Genomic DNA, 26,152 nt, shown 5'->3' on the forward strand with positions numbered 1-26,152 from the left:
CAGCCAATTTGCTTTTTTGCATTTCTTTTTCTTGGGGATGATCTTGATTCCTGTCTCCTGTACAATGTCATGAACCTCCATCCATAGTTCATCAGGCACTCTGTCTATCAGATCTAGTCCCTTAAATCTATTTCTCACTTCCACTGTATAGTCATAAGGGATTTGATTTAGGTTATACCTGAATGGTCCAGTGGTTTTCTCCACTTTATTAAATTTCAGTATTAATTTGGCAATAACGAGTTCGTGATCTGAGCCAGAGTCAGCTCCCAATCTTGTTTTTGCTGATGGTATAGAGCTTCTCCATCTTTGGCTGCAAAGAATATAATCCATCTGATTTGGATGTCAACCATCGGGTGATGTCCATGTGTAGAGTCTTCTCTTGTGTTGTTGGAAGAGGGTGTTTACTATGACCAGTGCATTCTCTTGGCAGAACTCTGTTAGCCTTTGCTCTGCTTCATTCTGTACTCCAAGGCCAAATTTGCTTGTTACTCTAGGTGTTTCTTGACTTCCTACTTTTGCATTCCAGTCCCCTATAATGAAAAGGACATCTTTTTGGGGTGTTAGTTCTAGAAGGTCTTGTAGGTCTTCATGAAGTGAAGTGAAGTCGCTCAGTCATGTCTGACTTTTTGTGACCCCATGGGCTATGGCCTACCAGGCTCCCCCATCCATGGGACTTTCCAAGCAAGAATACTGGAGTGGTTTTCCATTTCCTTCTCCAGGGGATCTTCCAAACCCAGGGATTGAACCCAGGTCTCCCGCACTGTAGGCAGACATTTTACCATCTGAGCCACCAGGGAAGTCCTGTAGATCTTCATAGAACTGTTCAACTTCAGCCTCTTCAGTGTTACTGGTCGGGGCATAGAATTGGATTACTGTGATATTGAATGGTTTGCCTTGGAAACGAACAGAAATCATTCTGTCGTTTTTGAGATTGCTTCCAAGTACTGCATTTTCAATTCTTTTGTTGACCATGATGGCTACTCCATTTCTTCTAAGGGATTCCTACCAACAGTAGTGGGCATCTGAGTTAAATTCACCCATTCCAGTCCATCTTAGTTCACTGATTCCTAGAATGCAATGTTCACTCTTGTCATCTTGTCGTCTCCTGTTTGACCACTTCCAATTTGCCTTGATTCGTGGACCTAACACTCCACTTTCCTATGCAATATTGCTTTTTACAGCATCGAACCTTGCTTCTATCACCAGTCCCATTCACAACTGGGTTTTGTTTTTGATTTGGCCCCATGCCTTCATTCTTTCTTGAGTTATTTCGCCACTGATCTCCAGTAGCATATTGGGCACCTATTGACCTGGGGAGTTCATCCTTTTTGCCTTTTCATACTATTCATGGGGTTCTCAAGGCAAGAATGCTGAAGTGGTTTGCCATTCCCTTCTCTAGTGGACCACATTCTCTCAGACCTCTCCACCATGACCCGTCCATCTTGGGTGGCCCCATATGGCATGGCTTAGTTTCATTGAGTTAGACAAGGCTGTGGTCCATGTGATCAGATTGGCTAGTTGTCTGTGATTGTAGTTTCAGCCTGTCTGCCTTCTGAGTCCCTCTCTCAGTGCCTACCATCTTACTTGGGTTTCACTTACCTTGGACATGGGGTCTCTCTTCACAGATGCTCCAGCAAAGCACAGCTGCTACTCCTTACCTCTGATGCAGGGTAGCTCCTCTCCACCACTGCCCCTGACCTCTGGCCTGGGGTAGCTCCTCTCGGCCAAACATTGTATACTAATGTATATATACAGAATCTAGAAAAATGATATTGAAGAATTTATTTGCAGGGCAGCAATAGAGAAACAGATATAGAGAATAGACTTATGGACATGGGGAGAGGGTAGGAGAGAGTGAGATGTATGGAAAGAGTAACATGGGAACTTACATTACCATATGTAAAATAGATATCCAAAGGGAATTTGCTGTATGGCTCAGGAAACTTAAACAGGGGCTCTGTATCAACCTAGAGTTGTGGGATGGGGAGAGAGAAGGGAGGGAGGCTCAAAAGGGAGGGGATATATGTACACCTATGGCTGATTCATATTGGTTTGACAGAAAACAACAAATTCTGTAAAGCAATTATCCCTCAATTAAAAAAAATAAATTTTTTAAAAAGTAAAGTGTACTGGGAAGACCCAGAGGGATGGGATGGGGAAGGAGGTGAGAGGGGAGATCGGGATAGGGAACACATGTAAATCCATGGCTGATTCATGCCAAAGTATGGCAAAAATCACTACAATATTGTAAAGTAATTAGCCTCCAACTAATGAAAATAAATGAACAAAAATAAACACAGTGTATAAGACCAAAAAAATAAAATAAAATAAAAAGTAAAGTGTAAAAAAACAACGTCCTATTATATAGCAGAGGTAACTATATATATATATATTTTTTTTTTTTAATAATTTTCCAGTAAAGTAAAGCTGGGGGAGTTTATCACCACTAAATATGTCTTACAAACAATTGTAAAAGCACAGCAGATAAACCATCAGCAAAACAAAAAGACAATCTAATGAATAGGAAAAAATAGTTGCAAATGATATGACCAATAAAGGGCTAATGCTTAAAATATATAAACAATTCATGCAACTCAGTATCAAAAGAAAAAACTCCTCTGATTAAAAAGTGGACAGAAGACAGAATAGAGAGCTCAGAAATAAACTCATGCACTTATGGTCAGTTAAAGGAGGCAAGAATAAACAGTGGAAAAACACTGTTTCTTCAACAAGTGGTGCTGGGGAAACTGGACCGCTACATGTAAAACAATGAAATTAGAACATTTACTCACATAATATACAAAAATAAACTCAGGACTTCCCTGGTGGTCTTGTGACTCAGAATTGGCTTGCCAATGCAGGGAACACCAGTTCAATCCCTGCTCTGAAAAGATTCCACATGCCTTGGGGCAACTAACCCCATGTGCCACAACTACTGAGCCTGTGCTCTAAAGTCCATGCTCTGCAATAAGAGAGGTCACCACAACAAGAATCCCAAGCACCACAGATAGAGAATATCCCCAGCTCACCACAACTAGAGAAAGCCCACATGCAGCAACAAAGACCTAGCAGAGCCAAAAATTAATTAATTAATAAAATAATATAACTAATAAATTTATAAAAATACAGCAAACTCAAATGGAGACCATAAAGCTCCTACAAGCAAGATTGGAGACCATAAAACTCCTACAAAACTCCTACAAAAATATAGACAGAACAAACTTTGATACAAATCATAGCAATATTGCTTTTTATTTGTCTCCTAACACAAAGGGAACAAGAGCAAAAGTAAACAAATGGGACCTGATTAATCTTAAAAGCTGTTGCCCAGCAAAGGAAGCCATCAACAAAATGAAATGATAATCTACAGACTGGAAGAAAATATTTGCAAATGATGTCACAAACAAGGGGTTAATATCGAAAATATTTAAACAAATTATAAAACTTAATATAAAAAACCCAACCAAATCAAAAAGTGGACAGAACATCTGAACAGACATTATTCCAAAGACACACTAAAGGCTAACAAGAACATGAAAGGATGCTCAACATTCTTGATTATTAGAGAAATGAAAATCAAAACAATGAGATATCTCACACCTGTCAGATGGCTGTTGTCAAAAAGACCACAAATAACAAATGTTGGAGCAGATGTGAAGAGGTGGGAATGTAAACTGGTGCAACCACTAAGAAAAATATCAATAGTATGGAGGTTCCACACAAAGCTAAAATAGAATCAGCAATTCCACTCTTGGGTATTGTGTTGTTCAGTCACTAAGTTGTATCTGATTCTTTGCAACCCCATGGACTGCAGCATGCCAGCCTTCCCACTCCCTCACTCTCTCCTAGAGTTTGCTCAACCTCATGTCCATTGAGACAGTGATGCCGTCCAACCATCTCATCCTCTGTTGCCCCCTTCTCCTTTTGCCTTCAATCTTTCCCAGCATTAGGATCTTTTCCAAGGAGTCTGGTCTTCACATCAGGTGGCCAAAGTGTTGGAACTTCAGCTTCAGCATCAGTCCTATCAATGAATATTCAGGGTTGATTTCCTTTAGGATTGACTGGTTTGATCTTGCTGTCCAAGGAACTCTCAACAGTGTTCTCCAGCACCACAGTTCCAAAGCAGCAATTCTTTGGTTCTCAGCCTTCTTTATGGTCCAACTCTCACATGCATACACACATGGCTACTAAAAAAAATCATAGCTTTGACTATATGGACCTTTGTTGGCAAAGTGATAGCTCTGCTTTTTAGAATGCTGTCTAGGTTTGTCACAACTTTTCTTCTAAGGAGCAAATGTCTTTTAATTTCATGACTGCATTCACCATCTGCAGTGATTTTGGAGCCCAGGAAAGTATAATCTATCACCGTTTCCACTTTTCCCCCATGTATTTGCTGTGAAGTGATGGGACCCAATGCCATGATCTTAGTTTTTTGAATGTTGAGTTTGGGGCCAGCTTTTTCACTCTCCTCTTTCACCCTTATCAACAGGCTCTTTAGTTTCTTTTCACTTTCTGCCATTAAAGTGGTATCATCTCCATGTCTGAGGTTGTTGATATTTCTCCCAGCAATCTTGGGCATATCTTGGGTATATATCAGAATAAATGAAAATCTGAATTTGAAAAGATACATGCACCCCAATATTCCTAGCATCACTATTTACAATAATGAAGATATGAAAGCAAACTAAGTGTCAGTCAACATATGAATGAATAAAGAAGATGTAGTATATGCATATAATGGAATATTGCCCAGTCATAAAAAGAATGAAATTCTCCCAATTACAGAAACATGGATCGACATTAAGTCAGACAAACAAAGACAAATACTATATCATACCATTATATGTGGAAACTAAAAAATAATACAAACAAATATGTGTGTACAACATAAGGAGACCTACAGATATATATACCAAGCTAGTGGTTACCAAAGGAAAGAGACAAGGGGAAAGGTCAATCCAGGGCGTGAGGTTAAGAGATACAAACTACTATCTATAAAATAGATAAGCAACAAAAATATACTGCATAGCACAGGGAATTATAGCCACTACCCTGTTACAACTTTTAAGGGGGTATACTCTACAAAATACTAAATCATTATGCTGTACATATGAAAAATATATTATAAACCAACTATGCTTAAATGTGTAAATAAATTTAAAATTTTTTCATATATCCATAAAAAATAGAGAAAGAAAGAAAAAGAACTCATACAACTCAATTTAAAAAAATACTCAGTTTTTAAAATGGGCAGACACTCTTATATGTGGAATCTAAAAAGAAATTATATGAATGAACTTACTTACAAAACAGAGACTCACAGAGAAAGAATTTATGGTTGCTGGGGGAAAGGGATAGTTAGAGAGTTTGGGATGGACATGCACACACTTCTATATTTAAGATAGATAACCAACAAGGACCTACTGTATAACATAAGGAACTCTGATCAACGTTTTGTGGCAGCCTGGATGGGAGGGGTATTTAAGGGAGAACGGATACATGTATATGTATGGCTGAGACCCTTCACTGGTCACCTGAAACTTTCACAACATTGTTTATCAGCTATAACCCAATACAAAATAAAAAAGTTTTTTAAAAATAGGCAGGTGATCTGAACAGACATTTTTCCAAAGAAAGTTTCCAAATGGCTAACAGGTTTGTTAAAAGATGCTCCACATCCCTAGTCACCAGGGAAATGCAATAAAAAACCACAGATAGGCATGGCCTCATACCTGATTTAATGTCTATGATAATTATGGAATAATTGTGGTAATTATTCACATTGTATTCACATATAAAGCCATTACATTGCACCTTAGATATGCTCTTTTCTGCTTTTTATTCTGGCATTCTTTCTCTTTTCATCTCCATGATTTTTCACCATACTTGCTACTTTCAGATAATTCCAGTGCTTAGATTTAACAGGTTTTTCTTTCTATTGTCTACTTTTTATCCTCATACTTTTGTGTGCATCTTGCTTTTTATGTCCATTTTATTTTATTTTTTCCCTTGATAAAATATGAACATAAAATACCTGCAGTAAAGTGTATTAACCTTAAGTGTACACTTTGCTGAATTTTTACATATGTGTACACCTTCCTAAGCACCATCTACATCAAAATCTAGAACATGTTCTTATACCACAGGAGGCTCTCTCACTTCCTATTCCAGTCTATTTACCCCAGACAATAGACCCTTATTCTGACATCTCTCAATGAAGGTTAGTTCTGCCTATGCTAGAAAAGAACAGAAACAGAATCTTACAGAATGTACTTTTTGGTGTCTGGACTCTTTCGTTCAACCTCATCTTGGACATTCTTCCATGTTTCCACAAGTTGCAGAGGATTGTCTTTTTTTATTGATGGCAGTATCCTATTCCATGAATGTGATGTGATATATTTACCCACTGTTATGCTAATAGACATTGAGTTGATTCCAGTTTGGAGCTACTATAAAGCTACTACTCTGGCTAGCTTTTTGATGATATTAAATGATATCTTTTGATGAATAGGAGTTTTAAAATTAAGTTAAATAAAGACCAATTTGTTGATCTCTTATAATTAGTGCTTTTTTGTTCTATCTTGTTAAAACTCTGTCAAGTTCAAGGTCATAATGACTTTCTCTTATGTTTCACAGCAGAGGCTTTATAGTTTTATTTTTCATACTTTTGTCCTTGATCCACCTCAAATAAGTGTTTGTAAGCAACTCGTAAGGAACAAGTTGATTTTTTCCCAATAACCATTTCATCTAGCATTAAGATTATTCTTTCCAGCTAAATTAAGTGGCACCATCACATGGTCATATAGGTGTGAGTCTGTTTCTAAAGTTTTTTCTATTCTAGTGTATTTCAAGTTGTTATTCTTGTGCCAATACCATATTGTCCTAGTTATTATAGCTTTAAACTAAGTCCTCATATCGGGTGTAAGTCTTCAACCTTTATTCTTCTTTCTTTCTTGATTATAATAACTTCCTTGTATTTCCACACAAATTTTAGATCAATTGATCAATTCAGAATTTCTGATATTTACTGAGAATTCATTGAATCTCTACATTGACAGAATTGACACTTAAACAATACTGATTTTTCTAAATTTATGAACAGGGTATAACTCTATATTTGGGTATAATTTCTCCCAGCAACGTTGTGAAATTTGAAGTATTGAAGTGTTTCACATGATTCATTAGATTCAGCCCTAGATATTTGCAGGGAGCAGTTAGCTTATTTTAAATGGTTCTTTTATCAATATCATTATTTAATTATTTGATCTTAGTAAAAAGCAGTACAATTCCTTTTTTTCAATTCATTTCTTTATTAACCTTGTAGCCAGTTCTCAAAGCCATTCTATTTTGCCATCAGCAGTGTACTTCTATTACACTCTCAAATGTAACATTCTCAAGATCTAAGGAGGACATGCTTAACAGTTTGCTTTGTTTATTTTTGCTTAGCAGCTCCTTGGAACTTACATAAAGTTTCTATTCTTTGTCATATATGTCCACTAAAGACCACTCAATTAGCTTAGTGCTCATCTAATAATTGGACAGATATTTCCTTAGTAGTTTTAGGAATCAAAACATCACCTACTGTTTGCAAGACACTTTATATATATATATTGGAGCATGCCTTCAACATGCATCCAGACACTTAATAGTTCTGCTGTGTCCTTCACTTCCTTCTTGCACAGAACCTCCAGATTTGCCAGAGATGAGAGTTTAGGATCTACTCCAGTCTTTTCAGAGCATTTGTAGATTTCTAATGTCTCAGGAGGGCTTCCCAGGTGTTGCTAGTGGTAAAGAACCTGCCTGCCAAGGCCTAAGACACAAGAGATGAAGGTTCAATCCCTAGATTAGAAAGATCCCTGGAGGAAGGCATGGCAATCCAGTCCAGTATCCTTGCCTGGAGAATTCCATAGACAGAGGAGCCTGTCTGGTTATAGTCCTTAGGTTTGTACAGAGTCAGACACAACTGAAGTGACTTGGCATGCACACACACGAAGTGTCTTAGGAATTCATCAGGTTTTCAAAGACTTCCATGAATATCTCATTCCTAAACTTTTCCTTTTAAGCTTTTTGGTTAGTGTACTGATTTCTATAGCTTTGGGCATCTACAATATTCAAAAATTGCCCCTGATTATTTTCAACAAATGTGTCTGTGGAAAGGCTATTCATACTGGGAAAGTTCTGAGTCAGATCAATCCTGAACGTAGTCTTCCACAGGGACCATGGGCAGGTCAAATAATAATGATTCTCTGGGAACAGGGTTTTGAAGGAGTTCCAGCTCCACTCACTGCCTCCACTTTGTGGGTGACATATTGTTGATGCTTTTCACCATGATTATAGTCTGTAGCTTTTCAAGGCTACCTCAGAGCTGGGAAGATAGAAGGGAATAAGGCAAAACATAACAAATCTCACTGTTATTACTGAGGTTTATCCATTTTCCTGAAGAAACACTCTGCAGATTGATGCACGTCTTGGCTAATGGCCAAAGATCTGAAAAAGCATACCTGATAATTTTTACTTGTGCTTTCATTGTTTTATATCAGAGAGAATTATTAGAAGTCATTACTCCATACCACATTTGCTGACATCTTTCAGTCTAATTTTGAACGGAAGTAATGAAAAGTGGATACTCTTACTTTTTTCAAACTTATAGGGTTCAATATTTCACCATTAATGAAAATAGTTTCTAGGATTTTGGACATCTTTTTTTCAGAATTTTTCTCAATTTACAGAGAATGTATATCATAAAAAAAATGTTGACCATTATCAAACTTTTTACATTTACTGAGAAGGTCACTTGTTCCACCAGATAGGTTAGTGATTATGCTAAACATTGTACATCAAATAATGCACTGATAATCTAGGGCTCTGGGTGACATTAGTTTTCTCCAGCAGAAGGTATGTTCCAGCAAGCAAAAAATGTTTAGGGGTGAATCAATATAATTTAACCAATGTTTAAAATTACTTAAAGATGAACTCTAGCTTTATAACTACTCTTCAATTTCAGGTTAATTCTTAAGGTTGTTTGCAGATCTTCATAACCTTCAGACTTCAGGTGAAGTTGGAATATTTACTTGATCCTTCTTACTTGGCAAGCTCTAGATACCAATTTTTTTTTTTCTCCAAGTAGTCAGAACCTCAAAAAAAAAATTTTTTTTTTCTAAAGCTCCTACACGACATTTTATAGCCAGCCCTTCAGACACTCAGCTCCTGATTTCAAATCAACAATCACTTCAAAGGTAAAAGCACATCAAATAACAGGCTTCCTAATATGGATTTCCCAAACCCTCTGCTTTCTTGTCACCAAAAATCCTCACAACTTTGAACACTCTTCCCTGCTGACAAATATATATGTCCATAGGCATGTGTTTGTGTGTGTCTGTGTGTCTGTGTGTGTGTCTGTGATGAGCCAGACAGAGGAAGAAAATACAGACATAAATATAGATGTTATATCAAAAAGTTTCTGGTCATTGCAATTATATATTATTTGTAGATGATACAATTTCCTACTTGAAAAATCCATGAAAGGTAACTAAAGTTACTAAATCTGCCAAAAATTCAGTTCTCAGCATATAAAAGGGTTTGGTCAAATAGTCTTTCTATTACAGTCATGACAGAAAAGTGAAGAGATACATACTTTTTAGGGCATTATTCTTCAGTATTGATGAAAAACAAAAATGCACATTTATGTGCAGACACTTCACTTCTAGCAAACTATCCCAAAGAGATAGTACAGGAATAATAAAAGATATATGCAGGTAGGAGCATTTCTATATTAACAAAAGTACAAAATTAATCTAAATATCCTTGAACACTAAGATAATTTTTAAGATTATTATAGGCATGAAATATGGTATTATGAAATACATTTATTTATATAGATTGTGAAAGTATCTGTTGCTGTTATCTAATATCACCAAGAAGTCAGAAATCAGAGATATATTATAAAGAATACATACATACACACATACCCACAGAAACACATATGCATATTTCTATCTGTGTTCAAATATAACCATAAATACATATTATTTTTCTTCTTTTTTCTTTTAATATGTCTGTATCTCTGTAATTGGATCTATGTGTGGATCTGTGTTTAATAACTAGGGGAAAAGAGAAAGGACAGCCTTGAAAATAACTAGCAAATGTAATTTTTATCTCATGTTATTCCCTCTAGCTGGAGCAATCTTCTTCTGCTTTCTTCCTGTGTGTATGTATGCATATATAAAAACATATACACCACACATATAATTACATTTTAATGAACATTGAAAAAAACCAGAAACTATACATGCCAAACTGTCAAGAGATTACTCCCCTGAAGAGATAATAGCAGTAAGAGATGAGTACATTATACATATATATTTTTAACACATTGTAATTTTCTACTCTAATTTTTTAAAAAATCAAAATATGACATTTGTAGGGTACCTTTCCACTGTAGATGAGATACAGCTTAAGATCTCAGGATAGAATTACAAAAAACATTTTATTGAAGGCAAAACAGTGAGCTATATTTCATGAAGCAAAACTTGAAATGAATCTTAAAGAAAATCAGAAGAGACAGGGCTCAGGAATGTCACTCCTGACATTAGGGAGAGGTGGACCATAGCTAACAGAACGGGCAAAGAGCATCAGCTTGTGCAGATAGAGCTGAAGAGGCTCATTGCAATCTGGCAGCAGCCCTTTCTTCATATTGGAATGAAACAGACCTCGTAGAAGTGTGGTATAGAGCCTGACCCTTTCAGAAGTGGTGTAGTGTCAATGTTCTTCGGATCAACCAGAGGTTTCAAGGTAAAATGCTGCAAAATGCTGACAAGGAGTAAAAACAGCTCCATGCGGGCCAAGCTTTCTCCAGCACAAACTCTTTTTCCTAAAAAAGACATATAAGTGAAATATCCATATAATTCTCATTTGACCTAGTGCACCAGGAGGTGTAGATAAATATGAAATGAAAGAATAGAGTAAATAAATACATAAACTAAGGAAAGACCAAATAACCAATGGCTTCTCCTATTTACACCAAAATCTGGTCTGCTTCATTCCCTCAGAACATATTTCTGTGTACATTCTATTTGATATATTTTTAAAAATCTGTTCTGTACACCCACATTGGAATTGCTTTCCTGAGGGTGGCCAGTGACATTTTTCTACACTAACACACACACACAGATATGCACACACACACAAACATATACACACACACAGACATATATACACACACACACTCATCCCAATTGGCATGAGGCACACAATACGTTTTCCATCTACCTCCAACCCAAGTCTCAACAACAGGTTTATTTCTCCTCATCTGAGTCCTAAAAAAATCTTGACCTTGCCATGTCCCTGTATTAACACTATTTTAAGAGTTTACCCATATCAGGTATAAAAAGAAATGTCACAATCTAGACACAAGTATTACTACATGCTCACCAAGCCCCAGACACATAAGCTATTTCAAGTGTCAGGAATTTCCAGTCATTCCTCCAACTGAAATACTCATCCCCTCAGCTCTGCCAGCGGAGATTCTCTACATCCTTCTAGATCCACCACAGGTGTCATTTATTCTATACAAACTTCTTTGATCTATTCAGGGGGATATAATTTACTCCCTCACTGGTATTCCACAAGACTTATTAATGCTTCTAATACAGAATATTTCACATGAAATCGCAATTATTCCTCTGACCCACACACTGGAATATAAGCTCATAAGGTAGAGCCTTAGATCTTAAAATGGTAGCACAGTGTCAGGACAAAAGCAATCCCACAAACCCTGTAAATTGAGCAGAAATTTTGAGCAGGCTCATTATGCAACAGTGGACCCAAAATACAGGAAGAAGATAAGGAGATAAGCAGGGTCTCTCTATGCAATCACCTCTGGACAGTGTTCATAGTCTGGGGATGTTTCTCCATCTTCCCAGATCCATTCTGTTTGTTTTTCTTTTGCACCTACTCTGTGTTTAGGAAGTTGATTTCTTTGGAATGCATAACTCCAGTAGTTAGTTACCTTCTTCACTGTGAGTAAACTCAGAGGATTAAACATTGAGAAGTTTAGAGTATGTCCTCCCTCAGTCCCAGTCTATCAGGCCACAGTTTCAGCAGTGGCTGTATTCTCCAACCTACAGACCCATCTCCTGCTGAGGCATCCATTCTCTCTTTGCTAAAAAATCTGCTTGCGTTTCAGCAACACCCTCCATCTCCCTACCCTTCTGACATAGTATGGTAACATCATCCTGCTGATGCTCATCACTGAATACTTGACCACTCCTTGCCACTTCCCTTAATCATGTCCACACCTCTGAAAACAGTCTGTTCATTAAACTGTCTAAAGTATGCTACCTCTTTCTTTCAAGGACCCTAACAGATTAAATGAAGATACTAAATATAAAATATTTCTTCCTGCAAGAAAACTTCTTTTATTCTCCAACTACTCTGCCCTCTGCCCTGTCCCTCAAAATGCAAGATTCAGGAGCTTCTCTCTCTGGGGGCCGACAGAAGCCCTTTGAAGAGATTTTCTCTCTGGAGTATCCTTGCCTTTAACCTGCATTCCTCTTTCTTAGAGGAAGGATGTATCTGTTACTCACATTTGTATCTCTGGACCTGAGTGAGCATGAGTCTACTACATAAAAGGTATGTAGACTTCATTGAGTGAATTGACTTCTCAGGGCAGGGGAGAAAAGTCTCAGTGGAACTAGACATCTAGGAGGAGCTCTTAGGATACTCAGCAGTGGGTAAGAGAGCAGAAGTCAGGAAATACAGCCTCCAATCCAGTGAGAAATTATCTGCACTTTGGGAGTGGTGCCTCTGGTCTCATGCAAATGACAATTTGTCCAGCCCAGACTAGCCTCCATGCAAAGCCCTTTCTTCTCTCCTTTCACCACTGATGTACACACAAAAATGAAGCATGCTTGCCTGCTGAAAAAGCCATGAAGTAGTCACTCTTCTTAAAGTTACCACTTTTATCCAGGAAGTGACCAGGATCAAACTGCTCTGGGTTGGGAAACTCCTTGCCATCGTGCAGGACAGAAGTCAGAGATGTTAATATCGTTGTGCCCTGAGATAAAGACAAACAGATTAACGGGATTATAAAAATGGTCATGGAGCTTGAAAAAAAGCACCTTGTCTAATCCTTTCCTTTTGTAGATGAGAAGACTGAGGCACACACAAAAAAGTTATTCTTTCCATGTCAGAGAACAAATTAATGACCAAGCCTGTGCTGTGCTTAGTCATGCAGTCATGTCCGACTCTTTGCAACCCCATGGACTGTAGCCCACCAGGCTCCTCTGTCCATGGGGATTCTCCAGGCAAGAATTATGGAATGCTGTGCCCTCCTACGGGGAATCTTTCCAACCCAGGGATCGAACCTAGGTCTCCCTCATTGCAGGCAGATTCTTTACTGTCTGAGCCACCAGGGAAGCCAAATGACCAAGCCTAATAGATCTCAAATTCTATAATGCCAGTTCAGGGCACTATTAAAACCTGACTGCAAGATGATCATCTTCAGCTTGTAGCCTACCTGCTGCACTTGCTTTCCAGTAAACTAGAGGAGCTGCATTTTTCTTGACCAAAAAAAAAAAAAACCATACTGTTTAAACATGCTGATGTCACTGAAAATCTAGCTCTTTCTCTTTGGAATCAAATATGACATCTTCTTCAAAACACTCTCCGACATAGATCACAGCAGGATCCTCTATGACCCACCTCCCAGAATATTGGAAATAAAAGCAAAAATAAACAGATGGGACCTAATGAAACTTAAAAGCCTTTGCACAACAAAGGAAACTATAAGCAAGATGAAAAGACAGCCTCAGAATGGGAGAATATAATAGCAAATGAAGAAACAGACAAAGGATTAATCTCAAAAATATACAAGCAACTCCTGCAGCTCAATTCCAGAAAAATAAATGACCCAATCAAAAAATGGGCCAAAGAACTAAACAGACATTTCTCCAAAGAAGACATACAGATGGCTAACAAACATATGAAAAGATGCTCAACATCACTCATTATCAGAGAAATGCAAATCAAAACCACAATGAGGTACCATTACACGCCAGTCAGGATGGCTGCTATCCAAAAGTCTACAAGCAATAAATGCTGGAGAGGGTGTGGAGAAAAGGGAACCCTCTTACACTGTTGGTGGGAATGCAAACTAGTACAGCCACTACGGAAAACAGTGTGGAGATTTCTTTTTTTTTTTTTTTGTTTTTTTGGAGATTTCTTAAAAAACTGGAAATAGAACTGCCATATGACCCTGCAATCCCACTCCTGGGCATACACAACCAAGGAAACCAGATCTGAAAGAGACACGTGCACCCCAATGTTCATCGCAGCACTGTTTATAATAGCCAGGACATGGAAGCAACCTAGATGCCCATCAACAGACGAATGGATAAGGAAGCTGTGGTACATATACACCATGGAATATTACTCAGCCATTAAAAAGAATTCATTTGAATCAGTTCTAATGAGATGGATGAAACTGGAGCCCATTATACAGAGTGAAGTAAGCCAGAAAGATAAAGACCAATACAGTATACTAACACATATATATGGAATTTAGAAAGATGGTAATGATAACCCTATATGCAAAACAGAAAAAGAGACACAGAAGTACAGAACAGACTTTTGCACTCTGTGGGACAAGGCGAGGGTGGAATGTTTTGAGAGAACAGCATCAAAACATGTATACTATCTATGGTGAAACAGATCACCAGCCCAGGTTGGATGCATGAGACAAGTTCTCAGGGCTGGTGCACTGGGAAGGCCCAGAGGGATCGGGTGGGGACGGAGTGGGAGGGGGGTTCGGGATGGGGGATACATGTAAATCCATGGCTGATTCATGTCAATGTATGGCAAAGACCACTATAATATTGTAAAGTAATTAGCCTCCAACTAATAAAAATAAATGGAAAAATAAAATAAAATAAAAACTAATTTCAAGGGAAAAAAAAAAATAACTACACGAGTGGCCATATTTTTGAAAACTATTTTCTTCTCCCACAAGATGAGAAACTGGTAAGCATTCCCTCCTCCTGCTGTTTTTTCAATGTATTTGTTGAATATTCTTCTGGAAATAAGATTACATTTCTGGTTTCTTGTAAGGTTTATCCTAAACTCAGAGATACCATGTAACATAATGATTTAGAGTTTAGTTTTTAGAATCAACTGAACATTTTTCTCTATTAAATTAATCTCTGTGACTATAGGCAAGTTTTGTTTGTTTTTTTTTTTTAACATTTGCATGCCTCATTTTCATCACAAGTAAAATATAAACAGAGAGTTCCCTGGTGGCTAGGGTTCAATCTGTAGCTTAGGTTTAATCTCTGGTTGGGGAACTGAGATTCCACAAGTCGCTCAGCATGCCAAAAAAGCTAAACTAACAATAACAAAAAAGCATAAACAATAAATTTGCATTATTTTATTATATAATGAGATAATAAAAGAAATACTTTTTAAACAGGGGCTATTACCACAAGCTAAAATGCTCGGTAAATACAAGTTTTGCTACCGTTATGATAACAATGATTTTATTCACAATATCTTGGGATCATAATAATACAGAGACAAAATTCAAATTCAGTTCCATCTGAATACCTTCTGGTATACTGTATGGCCTTTCCAAATACATGATATAGTTCTCACTCCAAAACATCATGAATTGAAAGACAGACCATCATTTCCATGTGTGAAAATAAATAAAAGAATCAAGATTGCCAGGAGAAATATCAATAACCTCAGATACGCAGATGATACCACACTTATGGCAGAAAGTGAAGAGGAACTAAAGAGCTTCTTGAGGAAAGTGAAAGATGAAACACCTGGCTTAAAACTCAACATTCAAAAAACGAAGGTCAGGGCATCCAGTTCCATCACTTCATGGCAAATAGATGAGGAAACAATGGAAACAGTGACAGACTTCGTTTTCTTGGGCTCCAAAATCACTGCAGATTGTGACTTGCAGCCATGAAATTAAAAGATGCTTAGTCCTTGGAAGAAAAGCTATGATCAACTTAGACAACATATTAAAAACCAGAGATATTACTTTGCTGACAAAGGTCCATCCAGTTAAAACAATAGTTTTTCCAGTAGTCAAGTATAGAGTTGGACCATAAAGAATGTTGAGCATCAATGAATTGATGCTTTTGAACTGTGGTGTTGGAGAAGACTCGAGAGATCCTTGAACTGCAAGATCAAACTAGTCAATCCTGAAGGAAATCAGTCCTGAAAGTTCATTGGCAGGACTAAAGCAGAAACTCCAATACTTTGGCCACCTGATGACAACAACTGACTCATTCAAAAAGACCCTGATGCTAGGAAAGATTGAAGGCACGAGGAGAAGGGGACAACAGAGGGTGAGGTGGTTGGATGGCATCACTGACTCAATGGACATGAGTTTGAGCAAGCTCCAGGAGATGGTGATGGACAGGGAGGCCTGGCATGCTGCAGTCCATGGGGTTGCAAAGACTTGGTCATGAATGAGTAACTGAACTGAGTGGAATAAGGGACAAACTGAAGTTTCAGTCTTTACTGAACCTCTTCCTTATGACACAGAAACTCCTGTGTTTCATTTTCTGGCCTGGGTGGACTTAGATATATGCCCTGAGCATGAAGTACAGGAAGATAATATGGCCACACTACAAAGGCTTTCATATAAAGTTAATTAGTGACAAAAAATTTATCCTAGATGATGGGACCATCTGTTGCTGTTTAGTCGCTGAGTTGTGTCTTACTCTCTGAGACCCCATGGACTGTAGCCTGCCAGGCCACACTGTCCATGAGATTTCCCAGGCAAGAATACTGGAGAGGGTTGCCATTTCCTTCTCCCAGGGATCTTCCCAACTGAGGAAGATGGGACCATCTACTTCAAGGTATAACAGAGCAACTGCTTTTGAGTTGCCCTCACAAACCTGAAATAAATATAAATACAGAGAGGACTTCCCTGCTGGTCCAGTGGTGAAGAATCTGCCTGCACGGGACATGGGTTCGATCCCTGGTCAGGGAACATCCCACATGCCTCGGGGCAACGAAGTCCGTACACTACAACTACTGAGCCCACATGCTCTACAGCCTGCATGCTGCAACAAGACAAGCCACTGCAATGAGAAGCCAAGGCACCGCACTAAAGACTAGCCTCTGCTCACCACAACTAGAGAGAGCCCACATGCAGCAATGAAGGCCCAGTGCAGCCAAATAAATAATACTTTCTGAAATCTACAGGGGAAAAAACATGAAGTAACAGCTTTCCAGCATTGAACAAGAAGCAATCCAGGATTATGATACTTTATTTTTTTTTATTTTTTATTAGTTGGAGGCTAATTACTTCACAACATTTCAGTGGGTTTTGTCAATACATTGATATGAATCAGCCATAGAGTTACACGTATTCCCCATCCCGATCCCCCCTCCCACCTCCCTCTCCACCCAATTCCTCTGGGTCTTCCCAGTGTACCAGGCCCGAGCACTTGTCTCATGCATCCCACCTGGGCTGGTGATCTGTTTCACCATAGATAATATACATGCTGTTCTTTCGAAACATCCCACCCTCACCTTCTCCCACAGAGTTCAAAAGTCTGTTCTGTACTTCTGTGTCTCTGTTTCTGTTTTGCATATAGGGTTATCATTACCATCTTTCTAAATTCCATATATATGTGTTAGTATACTGTATTGGTCTTTATCTTTCTGGCTTACTTCACTCTGTATAATGGGCTCCAGTTTCATCCATCTCATTAGAACTGATTCAAATGAATTCTTTTTAATGGCTGAGTAATATTCCATGGTGTATATGTACCACAGCTTCCTTATCCATTCGTCTGTTGATGGGCATCTAGGTTGCTTCCATGTCCTGGCTATTATAAACAGTGCTGCGATGAACATTGGGGTGCACGTGTCTCTTTCAGATCTGGTTTCCTTGGTTGTGTATGCCCAGGAGTGGGATTGCAGGGTCATATGGCAGTTCTATTTCCAGTTTTTTAAGAAATCTCCAAAAAAAAAAAAAAAAAAAAAGAAATCTCCACACTGTTTTCCGTAGTGGCTGTACTAGTTTGCATTCCCACCAACAGTGTAAGAGGGTTCCCTTTTCTCCACACCCTCTCCAGCATTTATTGCTTGTAGACTTTTGGATAGCAGCCATCCTGACTGGCGTGTAATGGTACCTCATTGTGGTTTTGATTTGCATTTCTCTGATAATGAGTGATGTTGAGCATCTTTTCATATGTTTGTTAGCCATCTGTATGTCTTCTTTGGAGAAATGTCTATTTAGTTCTTTGGCCCATTTTTTGATTGGGTCATTTATTTTTCTGGAATTGAGCTGCAGGAGTTGCCTGTATATTTTTGAGATTAATCCTTTGTCTGTTTCTTCATTTGCTATTATATTCTCCCATTCTGAGGCTGTCTTTTCACCTTGCTTATAGTTTCCTTTGTTGTGCAAAGGCTTTTAAGTTTCATTAGGTCCCATCTGTTTATTTTTGCTTTTATTTCCAATATTCTGGGAGGTGGGTCATAGAGGATCTTGCTGTGATTTATGTCAGAGAGTGTTTTGCCTGTGTTCTCCTCTAGGAGTTTTATAGTTTCTGGTCTTACATTTAGATCTTTAATCCATTTTGAGTTTATTTTTGTGTATGGTGTTAGAAAGTGTTCTAGTTTCATTCTTTTACAAGTGGTTGACCAGTTTTCCCAGCACCACTTGTTAAAGAGGTTGTCTTTTTTCCATTGTATCAGGATTATGATACTCTAATAAAGAGGAATTAGGTAAGCCCTATATTCACTCCTAATATACTTCTGAGAACACTTTCCTCCTAGAGTGCAGGGAGGTGGTAGCCAAGCAAAGTGGGACCCTTTCTAAGCTAAGGAGACAGAGATCAAAGCCTGATGCCTACAATTCATGAGGAAGGACACAAGTCAGGAAGAATCTATAAACAGGGACAATCTCGAAAGTATACAAGACTATCTTCTGTACATTCATATCTGTGGGTTGGGCAGCTTCAGGACCCCAATTAGAGTATGACTGCTGGGGAGGTGAGAACTGAAGGTGGATACCAGATACTGTACAGTGACAGAGAAGTTGAGGTTCTAACCCAGTGAGAGTGGGAAGAACTTTCCTGGCAACTCAGATTTTCTGTCATGGTTGATACCCCTAATTCTAAATTGTTGGATTAAAGAACCCACCCTGGACTAATGGTCATGCCCTAAGATTAAATCAAACATTGAAATTAAATCACAGTGACAAACAATTATAGTAAGCTTAAGAGACTAAAGGACATCTATCAGTAATTTAGCTGCCTTTCTTTTTTTTTTTTTTATGATTATATAGATACCCTTTCTCATTCTTTTTTTTTTTTTTTTTTTTTCCAGTGGGTTTTGTCATACATTGATATGAATCAGCCATGGATTTACATGTATTCCCAATCCCGATCCCCCCTCCCACCTCCCTCTCCACCCGATTCCTCTGGGTCTTCCCAGTGCACCAGGCCCGAGCACTTGTCTCATGCATCCCACCTGGGCTGGTGATCTGTTTCATAGCTGCCTTTCAAAATAAAATTCAGTGCCCTTTAAAGAAAAGGTATTCCAGACTCCCTGTAAGACATCATTCAAAACATTCACTATACAACAGAAAATAAAAAATAAATATGAAATGAAGGAAATGTGACCCAAATTTGAAGAAAAATAGCCAATAGAAGTAGAACCCATATTATCCTAGATATTAAAATTATCTAAGAACTACACAAGAATTACAATCCATCTATCATAAGTATATCCAAATTCTTAAAGGAACAATTAATAACAAAAAAAGAATAAATGAGAAATCTCAACAGAGATTTAAAACTATAAAAATAGAAATTCTAGAAATGAAATTTTTACAGGATTGAATTAAAAACATTAGAGACTGCAAAAGAAAAGTTAGTGAATTTAGAGACCTATCAATAGAGTAACAGCTCAGAAGCCCCTATTGGAAGAACTTTCCAACAGACAGTAATTATAAACTGTGAAATAAACACAAACACACACATTCTGCAAGGTAGCCAAAAGCATGAAAATGTAGAAAAGCATGAAGTGTAGAAAACACTTGAGAAGACAAAAAGATACTGGGTGAGTTTTCCACTTTAAAGATGTTATCATGAGGACAGGTCTCAGACAACAAAATATTGAGTGACTAAAGCATGGCCATAAGCCACGTCTCACTGCTTTAAAGAATCAATGACAACATTCAGCTGTACCTACTGCACAGAAACCAAAAAAAAGAGGGGGTGGGGGGTTAATACCATAAAAGAAAGAGCCAGAGAAAAGGACCCTTAAATTCCCTATATGAAATATCCCAAATCTCTGACAATCCTATAATCCTTGAATTACGTGTGGAAGAAATTCCAGATAACTACCCTAAAGTTAAAAAAAAACTAAATTTAAAACTCAGAATTTTGAATTGAGAACAGCATAGTTAACGACCTGCTAAAACAAGTAAATAAACAAAGCTTGATGTTCCTCAAAGGACATAAATGAATCACGAATCCCTACGATATATCATTAAAAATATGTAGGACACAGATACATACACACACACACCAAGAAAATGTGACCCATACACAAGAGAAAAAGAAAAACAACACTAACACTAAAATAACAATAGTGAAAATGGAATAAACAGATAAGAATTTTGAATCACAGTCAAATTTTGAATTTATAATCATAACTATTATAGTCAAGGAAATGAAAAAATGTCTCAACATAAAGTAAAATGTTAATGAATGAGTGATCAAAATATAAATTGTAAAGAGAACCCAAATGGAAATTCCAAAACTAAAATTTATGGTTGATCAGATTAATTATTAAATAGGCTTTACAATAGTTTGAAAGAAAAAGTTGGTGAAATAGAAGATAAATCAATAAAACTTTTTTCAGTCTGGAGGGAAGGAAAAAATTGAAAACAAATAAGCAAACAGAACCTAAGGAACATTTTCAACAACACCATAGGGTGATTGGAGTACCAAAAAAAGAAAGAAAATAAGTAAGAGAGAATGGGCAAAAAAAATTTGAGAAAATAATGAAGAAAATGTAGACATCTACAATGTAGACAAATAGAATAAATAAAAACAAAACCAGACTTAAACATAAATATATTGTAGTTAAAATATAGTCAAATACACAGAGAAAACTTGAAGGCAGTCAAAGAAAAATGGCCCATTACCTACACAAGAACAAGAATTCAAATGACTGCTGACTACTCATCAATAAAAATTGACCCAGAAAATAAAAATATGGAATATTTTTGAATGAAATATTTAAAATTATTGTTTAATATTTAATATTGATTTCATTTAATACTTAAATGAAATATTTAAAGTGCTAAAAAGAAAAAACTTATACCCAGTTAACACAGTAATCTATATCCAGATACCCACCTGTTGTAAACAAATATTTCCCTGCCTGTTTCTTAAAGTATTATCTATGGTTACCTTTATTCTACAATGGCAGATTGAGGCCACACGGTCCACAAAATCTGTATCACTACGTGGCCTCTTAAAGAGATGTTTGCCAACCCTGCTTAAAGCAAAAATTATAACACTAATGGCAGCTTTATAATATACATAGATATTATACATGTAATAACTTTGGTATAAAGGAAGAGGAACAGGTTAAATAGTCATATATGACTGCAGTGTTCTTGTATTTTTTAATTTAATAGTTTAATTTTAAGAAGACTGTAAAAATTTAAGGATACATATTGTAATCTCAAAAGAAATCATTTAAAAAATAGTTCAATGACAACAGATACTTATAATCCTGAAAAAAATATATACTAATCCAGAGGAAGGCAGGAAATAAGAAGTAGAGAGATATAAAAAAGAGGGAAAAACAAAAAACCAATTATTTAAAAGTACAGTTATTCCCAAGAGAAAACAGTAAAGGAGGAAGAGTAGAATTATGAACTTGGTGGATATGCAGGACACAAATGATGAATTTGCAAATATAAACCCACCATATCAGTAATTATATTAAATTGCAATAAACTAAATATTCCAATTTAAAAAGTAGAATGCACTTAATAGACATAAAAGGACAATCCATCCAAAGGCAATAGAACACGTTCTCCTCAAGCACACATGAAACATTATCCAGAATAGATCATACGTTATGACACAAAACAAATATTAAGAAGTTTTAGAAGACCGAAATCATATCAAGTATATTTCCAAACAAAATATTATAAATTGAGAAATCAATTATAAGAAAACTGGAAAATTCACAGAGATGTGGATATTAAACAATATGCTACTGAACAATCAAAGGATCAAAGAATAAATCAAAAAAAAATCAAAAAGTACCTTGAGACAAAAAAAAAATGTAATCATGGCATACCAAAACTTATGAGGTCAGGAAAAGCAGTTCTAAGAGAACAGTTCAGTAATAAATGCCTACATTAAGAAATGAGAATGATATCAAACAAGCAACCTAACTTGACACCTCAAAGAACTAGAAAAAGAAGAAAACATAAAGCTGAGTCAGCAGAAGGAAGGAAGTAGAGATCATAAAGTAAATAAAAGAAACAGAGACCAATAAGAAAAAAAAAAACCCAATGAGACTAAGAGCTGGCTTTTTTAAGCCATAAAAAAAAAAACCAACAAACCTTTAGCTAGACTTACCAAGAAAAGAAGAAATAAGACTAAAATAAGCAGAAATAAAAGAGGAAACATTACAACTGATACCAGACAAATACATATAATCATAACAACCTATTAATATAAAGAACCATACCTGAACAAATTGGAAAACTTAGAAAAAATAGACTCTTAGAAACCTACAACCTATCAAGAAACAGTCATGAGGAATTAGAAATCTGAATACATGAATCTTGAGTAAGGAGATTGAATTGGCAATCATACACTCCCAAAACACAAAGTGCAGGACCAGACAGTTTCACTGATTAATTCTATCAAATATATAAAGAGAAATGAATACCAATTCTCAAACTCTTCCAAAAAATACAAGAGGAAAGGCCACTTCGAAACTAACTTTGAAAAGCCAACATTACCCTTCTATTATAACCAAAAAGAATAGTACATGAAATGAAAATTATAGGCCAATATTCTTGATATCTGGTCCCATCACAGCATGGCTAATAGAAGGGGGAAAACTGGAAACAGTGATAGATTTTGTTTTCTTGGGCTCCAAAGTAACTCACTGCAGACAGTGACCACAGCCATGAAATTAAAAAACGCTTGCTCCTTGGAAGAAAAGCTATGATAAACCTAGACAGCGTATTAAAGACCAGAGACAACACTTTGCCAACAAAGGTCCGTACAGTCGAACCTATGGTTTTTCCAGTTAATTATGTATGGATATGAGAGTTGGACCATAAAGAAGGCTGAATGCCAAAAAATTGATGCTTCTGAATTGTGCTGCTGGAGAAGACTCTTGAAGAGTCCCTTGGACTGCAAGGACATCAAACCAGTGAATCCTAAAGGAAGTCAGCCCTGAATGTTCATTGGAAGGACTGATGTCGAAGCTGAAGCTCCAATACTTTAGCCATGTGATTCGAAGAACCGAGTCATTGGAAAAGAAACTGATGCTGGGAAAGATTGAAGGCAAAAGAAGAAGAGGGCAGCAAAGGATCAGATGGTTAGACAGTATCACCAACTTGATAGGCATGAATTTGAGCAAATTCTAGGAGATGGTGAAAGTCAAGGAAGCCTGGCGTACTGCAGTCCATGGGGATGAAAAGAGTCAGACACAACTTAGGGACTGAAAAACAACAACAATCCTTGATAAATGTAGATGCAAAAATCCTCAACAAAATATTAGCAAACTGAATTGAAGAATACAGTAACAGGTGGATTCATGAGCATGCTGGATTTATTCCAGGGATGTAAGGATGGTTCAACATGTATAAATCAACTGGTGTGATAGAATTCATTAACAAAATGGGAAATAAAAATCATAGAATCCTCTGTTTATTCAGAAAAAAAAACAAGCATTTGATGAAATCAACATTCATTTATTATAAAAACTCTCAACAAAGTGGTATAGAGGGAAGGTACCTCAACCTACTACCAGCTATATATGACACCCCAACATTCAATATCATACTCAACAGTGAAAAGGTGAAAATTTTTCTTTTAAGATCAGTAAGGAGACCAGAATCACCACTTATATTGAACAGAAGGAGTCAGGGTTTGGGAAAATTTTCCTTAAGATGCAAGAGAATTGGGTATATTTAAATGCTAATGGAAAGAACCAGCAGGGAAGGAGAGGATAAAGAGAAAAGAAGAAATGATTATCTGAAGAGGAACCATAAAAAAGTGAGAGGAAAGAGATCCATGACACAAGTGGAAAGATTTACTTTAAATGAAAGGAAAGCCATTCTTCCACAACAACAAAATGAAAAGCAAAATAAAGGGGTGTGGATGTAGCTAAATTTGTAAATCTAGTGGAAAGGAGTTGAGGGAGACCCATAAAATGGCTTCTGAATTTCTCTGTGAAATACTAGATCATTTGGTGGAAGGTCCATGGTGGAGAACTGGAAGGGAAGAATTCAGAGCTGAAGGTTGTTGTTGGTGGTGGTGGTATGCTTGTTGGAGTAAGATGAGTTCAGTTGTGAAACAAGAACATTGGATAAAATCCCTAAGAAAGCCAATACCAAAGAATGCTCAAACTACCGCACAATTGCACTCACCTCACATGCTAGTAAAGTAATGCTCAAAACTTTCCAAGCCAGGCTTCAGCAATACATGAACCGTGAACTTCCAGATGTTCAAGCTGGTTTTAGAAAAGGCAGAGGAACCAGAGATCAAATTGCCAACATTTGGGGGGGGGGGGGGCTCCAAAATCACTGCAGATGGTAACTGCAGCCATGAAATACAAAGATGCTTACCCCTTGGAAGGAAAGTTATGACCAACCTAGACAGCATAATAAAAAGCAGAGACACTACTTCCCCAACGAAGGTCCATCTAGTCAAGGCTATGGTTTTTCCAGTAGTCATGTATGAATGTGAGAGTTGGACTATAAAGAAAGCTGAGCACTGAATAAATGATGCTTTTGTATTCTGTTGTTGGAGAAGACTCTTGAGAGTCCCTTGGACTGCAAGGAGATCCAACCAGTCTATCCTAAAGGAGATCAGCCCTGGGTGTTCATTGGAAGGACTGATGTTAAAGCTGAAACTCTGATACTTTAGCCACCTGATGCAAAGAACTGACTCATTCAAAAAGACCCTGATGCTGGGAAAAATTGAAGGCAGGAGGAAAAAGGGATGACAGAGGATGAAACGGTTGGATGGTTTCACTGACTCGATGGACATGAGTTTGAGTGGACTCCGGGAGTTGGCGATGGACAGGGAGGCCTGGCATGCTGCAGTCCTTGGGGTCACAAAGAGTTGAACACAACTGAGCAACTGAACTGAACTGAACTGATTGAGTTGGTGACAATAATATCACCCTGATGGGCTGCATGGTCTTCCAGAAGGGATCAGTAGCTCAAATGCAGGTAGGGAGGAAGAAAACTGTTGCATTGGACTTTTGACAAGTGAAACAGAAGGGAGGTGATTACTGATTAAGTGGTAAGAGTAATAAAACACACTGGAAAATAAGGAGTGGACAGAAGAGTAGCCTAATGAACACACAGAGAATGGGTCTAACAATGTACTGAGAATCCTGTGGGAGTATAAGCACTATTATATTTATTAAAATGTATCTACAAACTAAAAGGAAAGGAGCATATCGTCAGAGGGTGAAATACCTTAGACACGACTATGTAATACCTGTAGACAATTAGGCAATCTATACATCTACTGCTGTGATAGTTGAAACCCAAGAGTCTTAATGAGGAGTATAGATGAAATACCTCTCACCTTGGGAATGAGATATTCTCTGAATTTAATGTCCTGAGCTGCTGCATGGGGTAGGTTGTTGGGGACAAGGTCAATGTATCTCTGGATCTCGTGGATCACAGCATCTGTGTAGGGCATGCGGCTTCTGTCCTGCATGCAGGGACTCCGGTTTCTGCCAACCACATGGTTAATTTCTTCCTGAACTTTAGCTGGCAAGGTAGAAATCAGAATTTATGTCAAGTGATAAAGATATTTTATATCTTCTTAATGATGATTACATTGTGGTAGGTTATGGAGAGAAGGGAAAATTACATGTGTTTCAATACAAGGGAATA

At 37.3% G+C, this 26,152-nt stretch overlaps 1 protein-coding gene across 2 annotated transcripts in view; it reads right to left on the bottom strand.

The window, feature by feature from the left end:
* Positions 1 to 7,290: 7,290 nt before the first annotated feature.
* Positions 7,291 to 26,152, bottom strand: part of LOC122709383 (cytochrome P450 2C31-like) — a 138,125-nt gene continuing 119,263 nt past the window's right edge. For both annotated transcript variants that reach the window (XM_043926702.1, XM_043926701.1), the window contains exons 7-9: positions 25,839 to 26,026; positions 12,913 to 13,054; positions 7,291 to 10,870 (exon numbers count right to left, since the gene is read on the bottom strand). In XM_043926702.1, the coding sequence (XP_043782637.1) occupies positions 10,689 to 10,870; positions 12,913 to 13,054; positions 25,839 to 26,026 (512 nt within the window). In that variant the 3' untranslated portion in view covers positions 7,291 to 10,688. The remainder of the gene's footprint in view (positions 10,871 to 12,912; positions 13,055 to 25,838; positions 26,027 to 26,152) is intronic.

The sequence above is a fragment of the Cervus elaphus genome, chromosome 15 (genome assembly GCF_910594005.1).
Source record: "Cervus elaphus chromosome 15, mCerEla1.1, whole genome shotgun sequence".
Taxonomy (NCBI): Eukaryota; Metazoa; Chordata; class Mammalia; order Artiodactyla; family Cervidae; genus Cervus; species Cervus elaphus.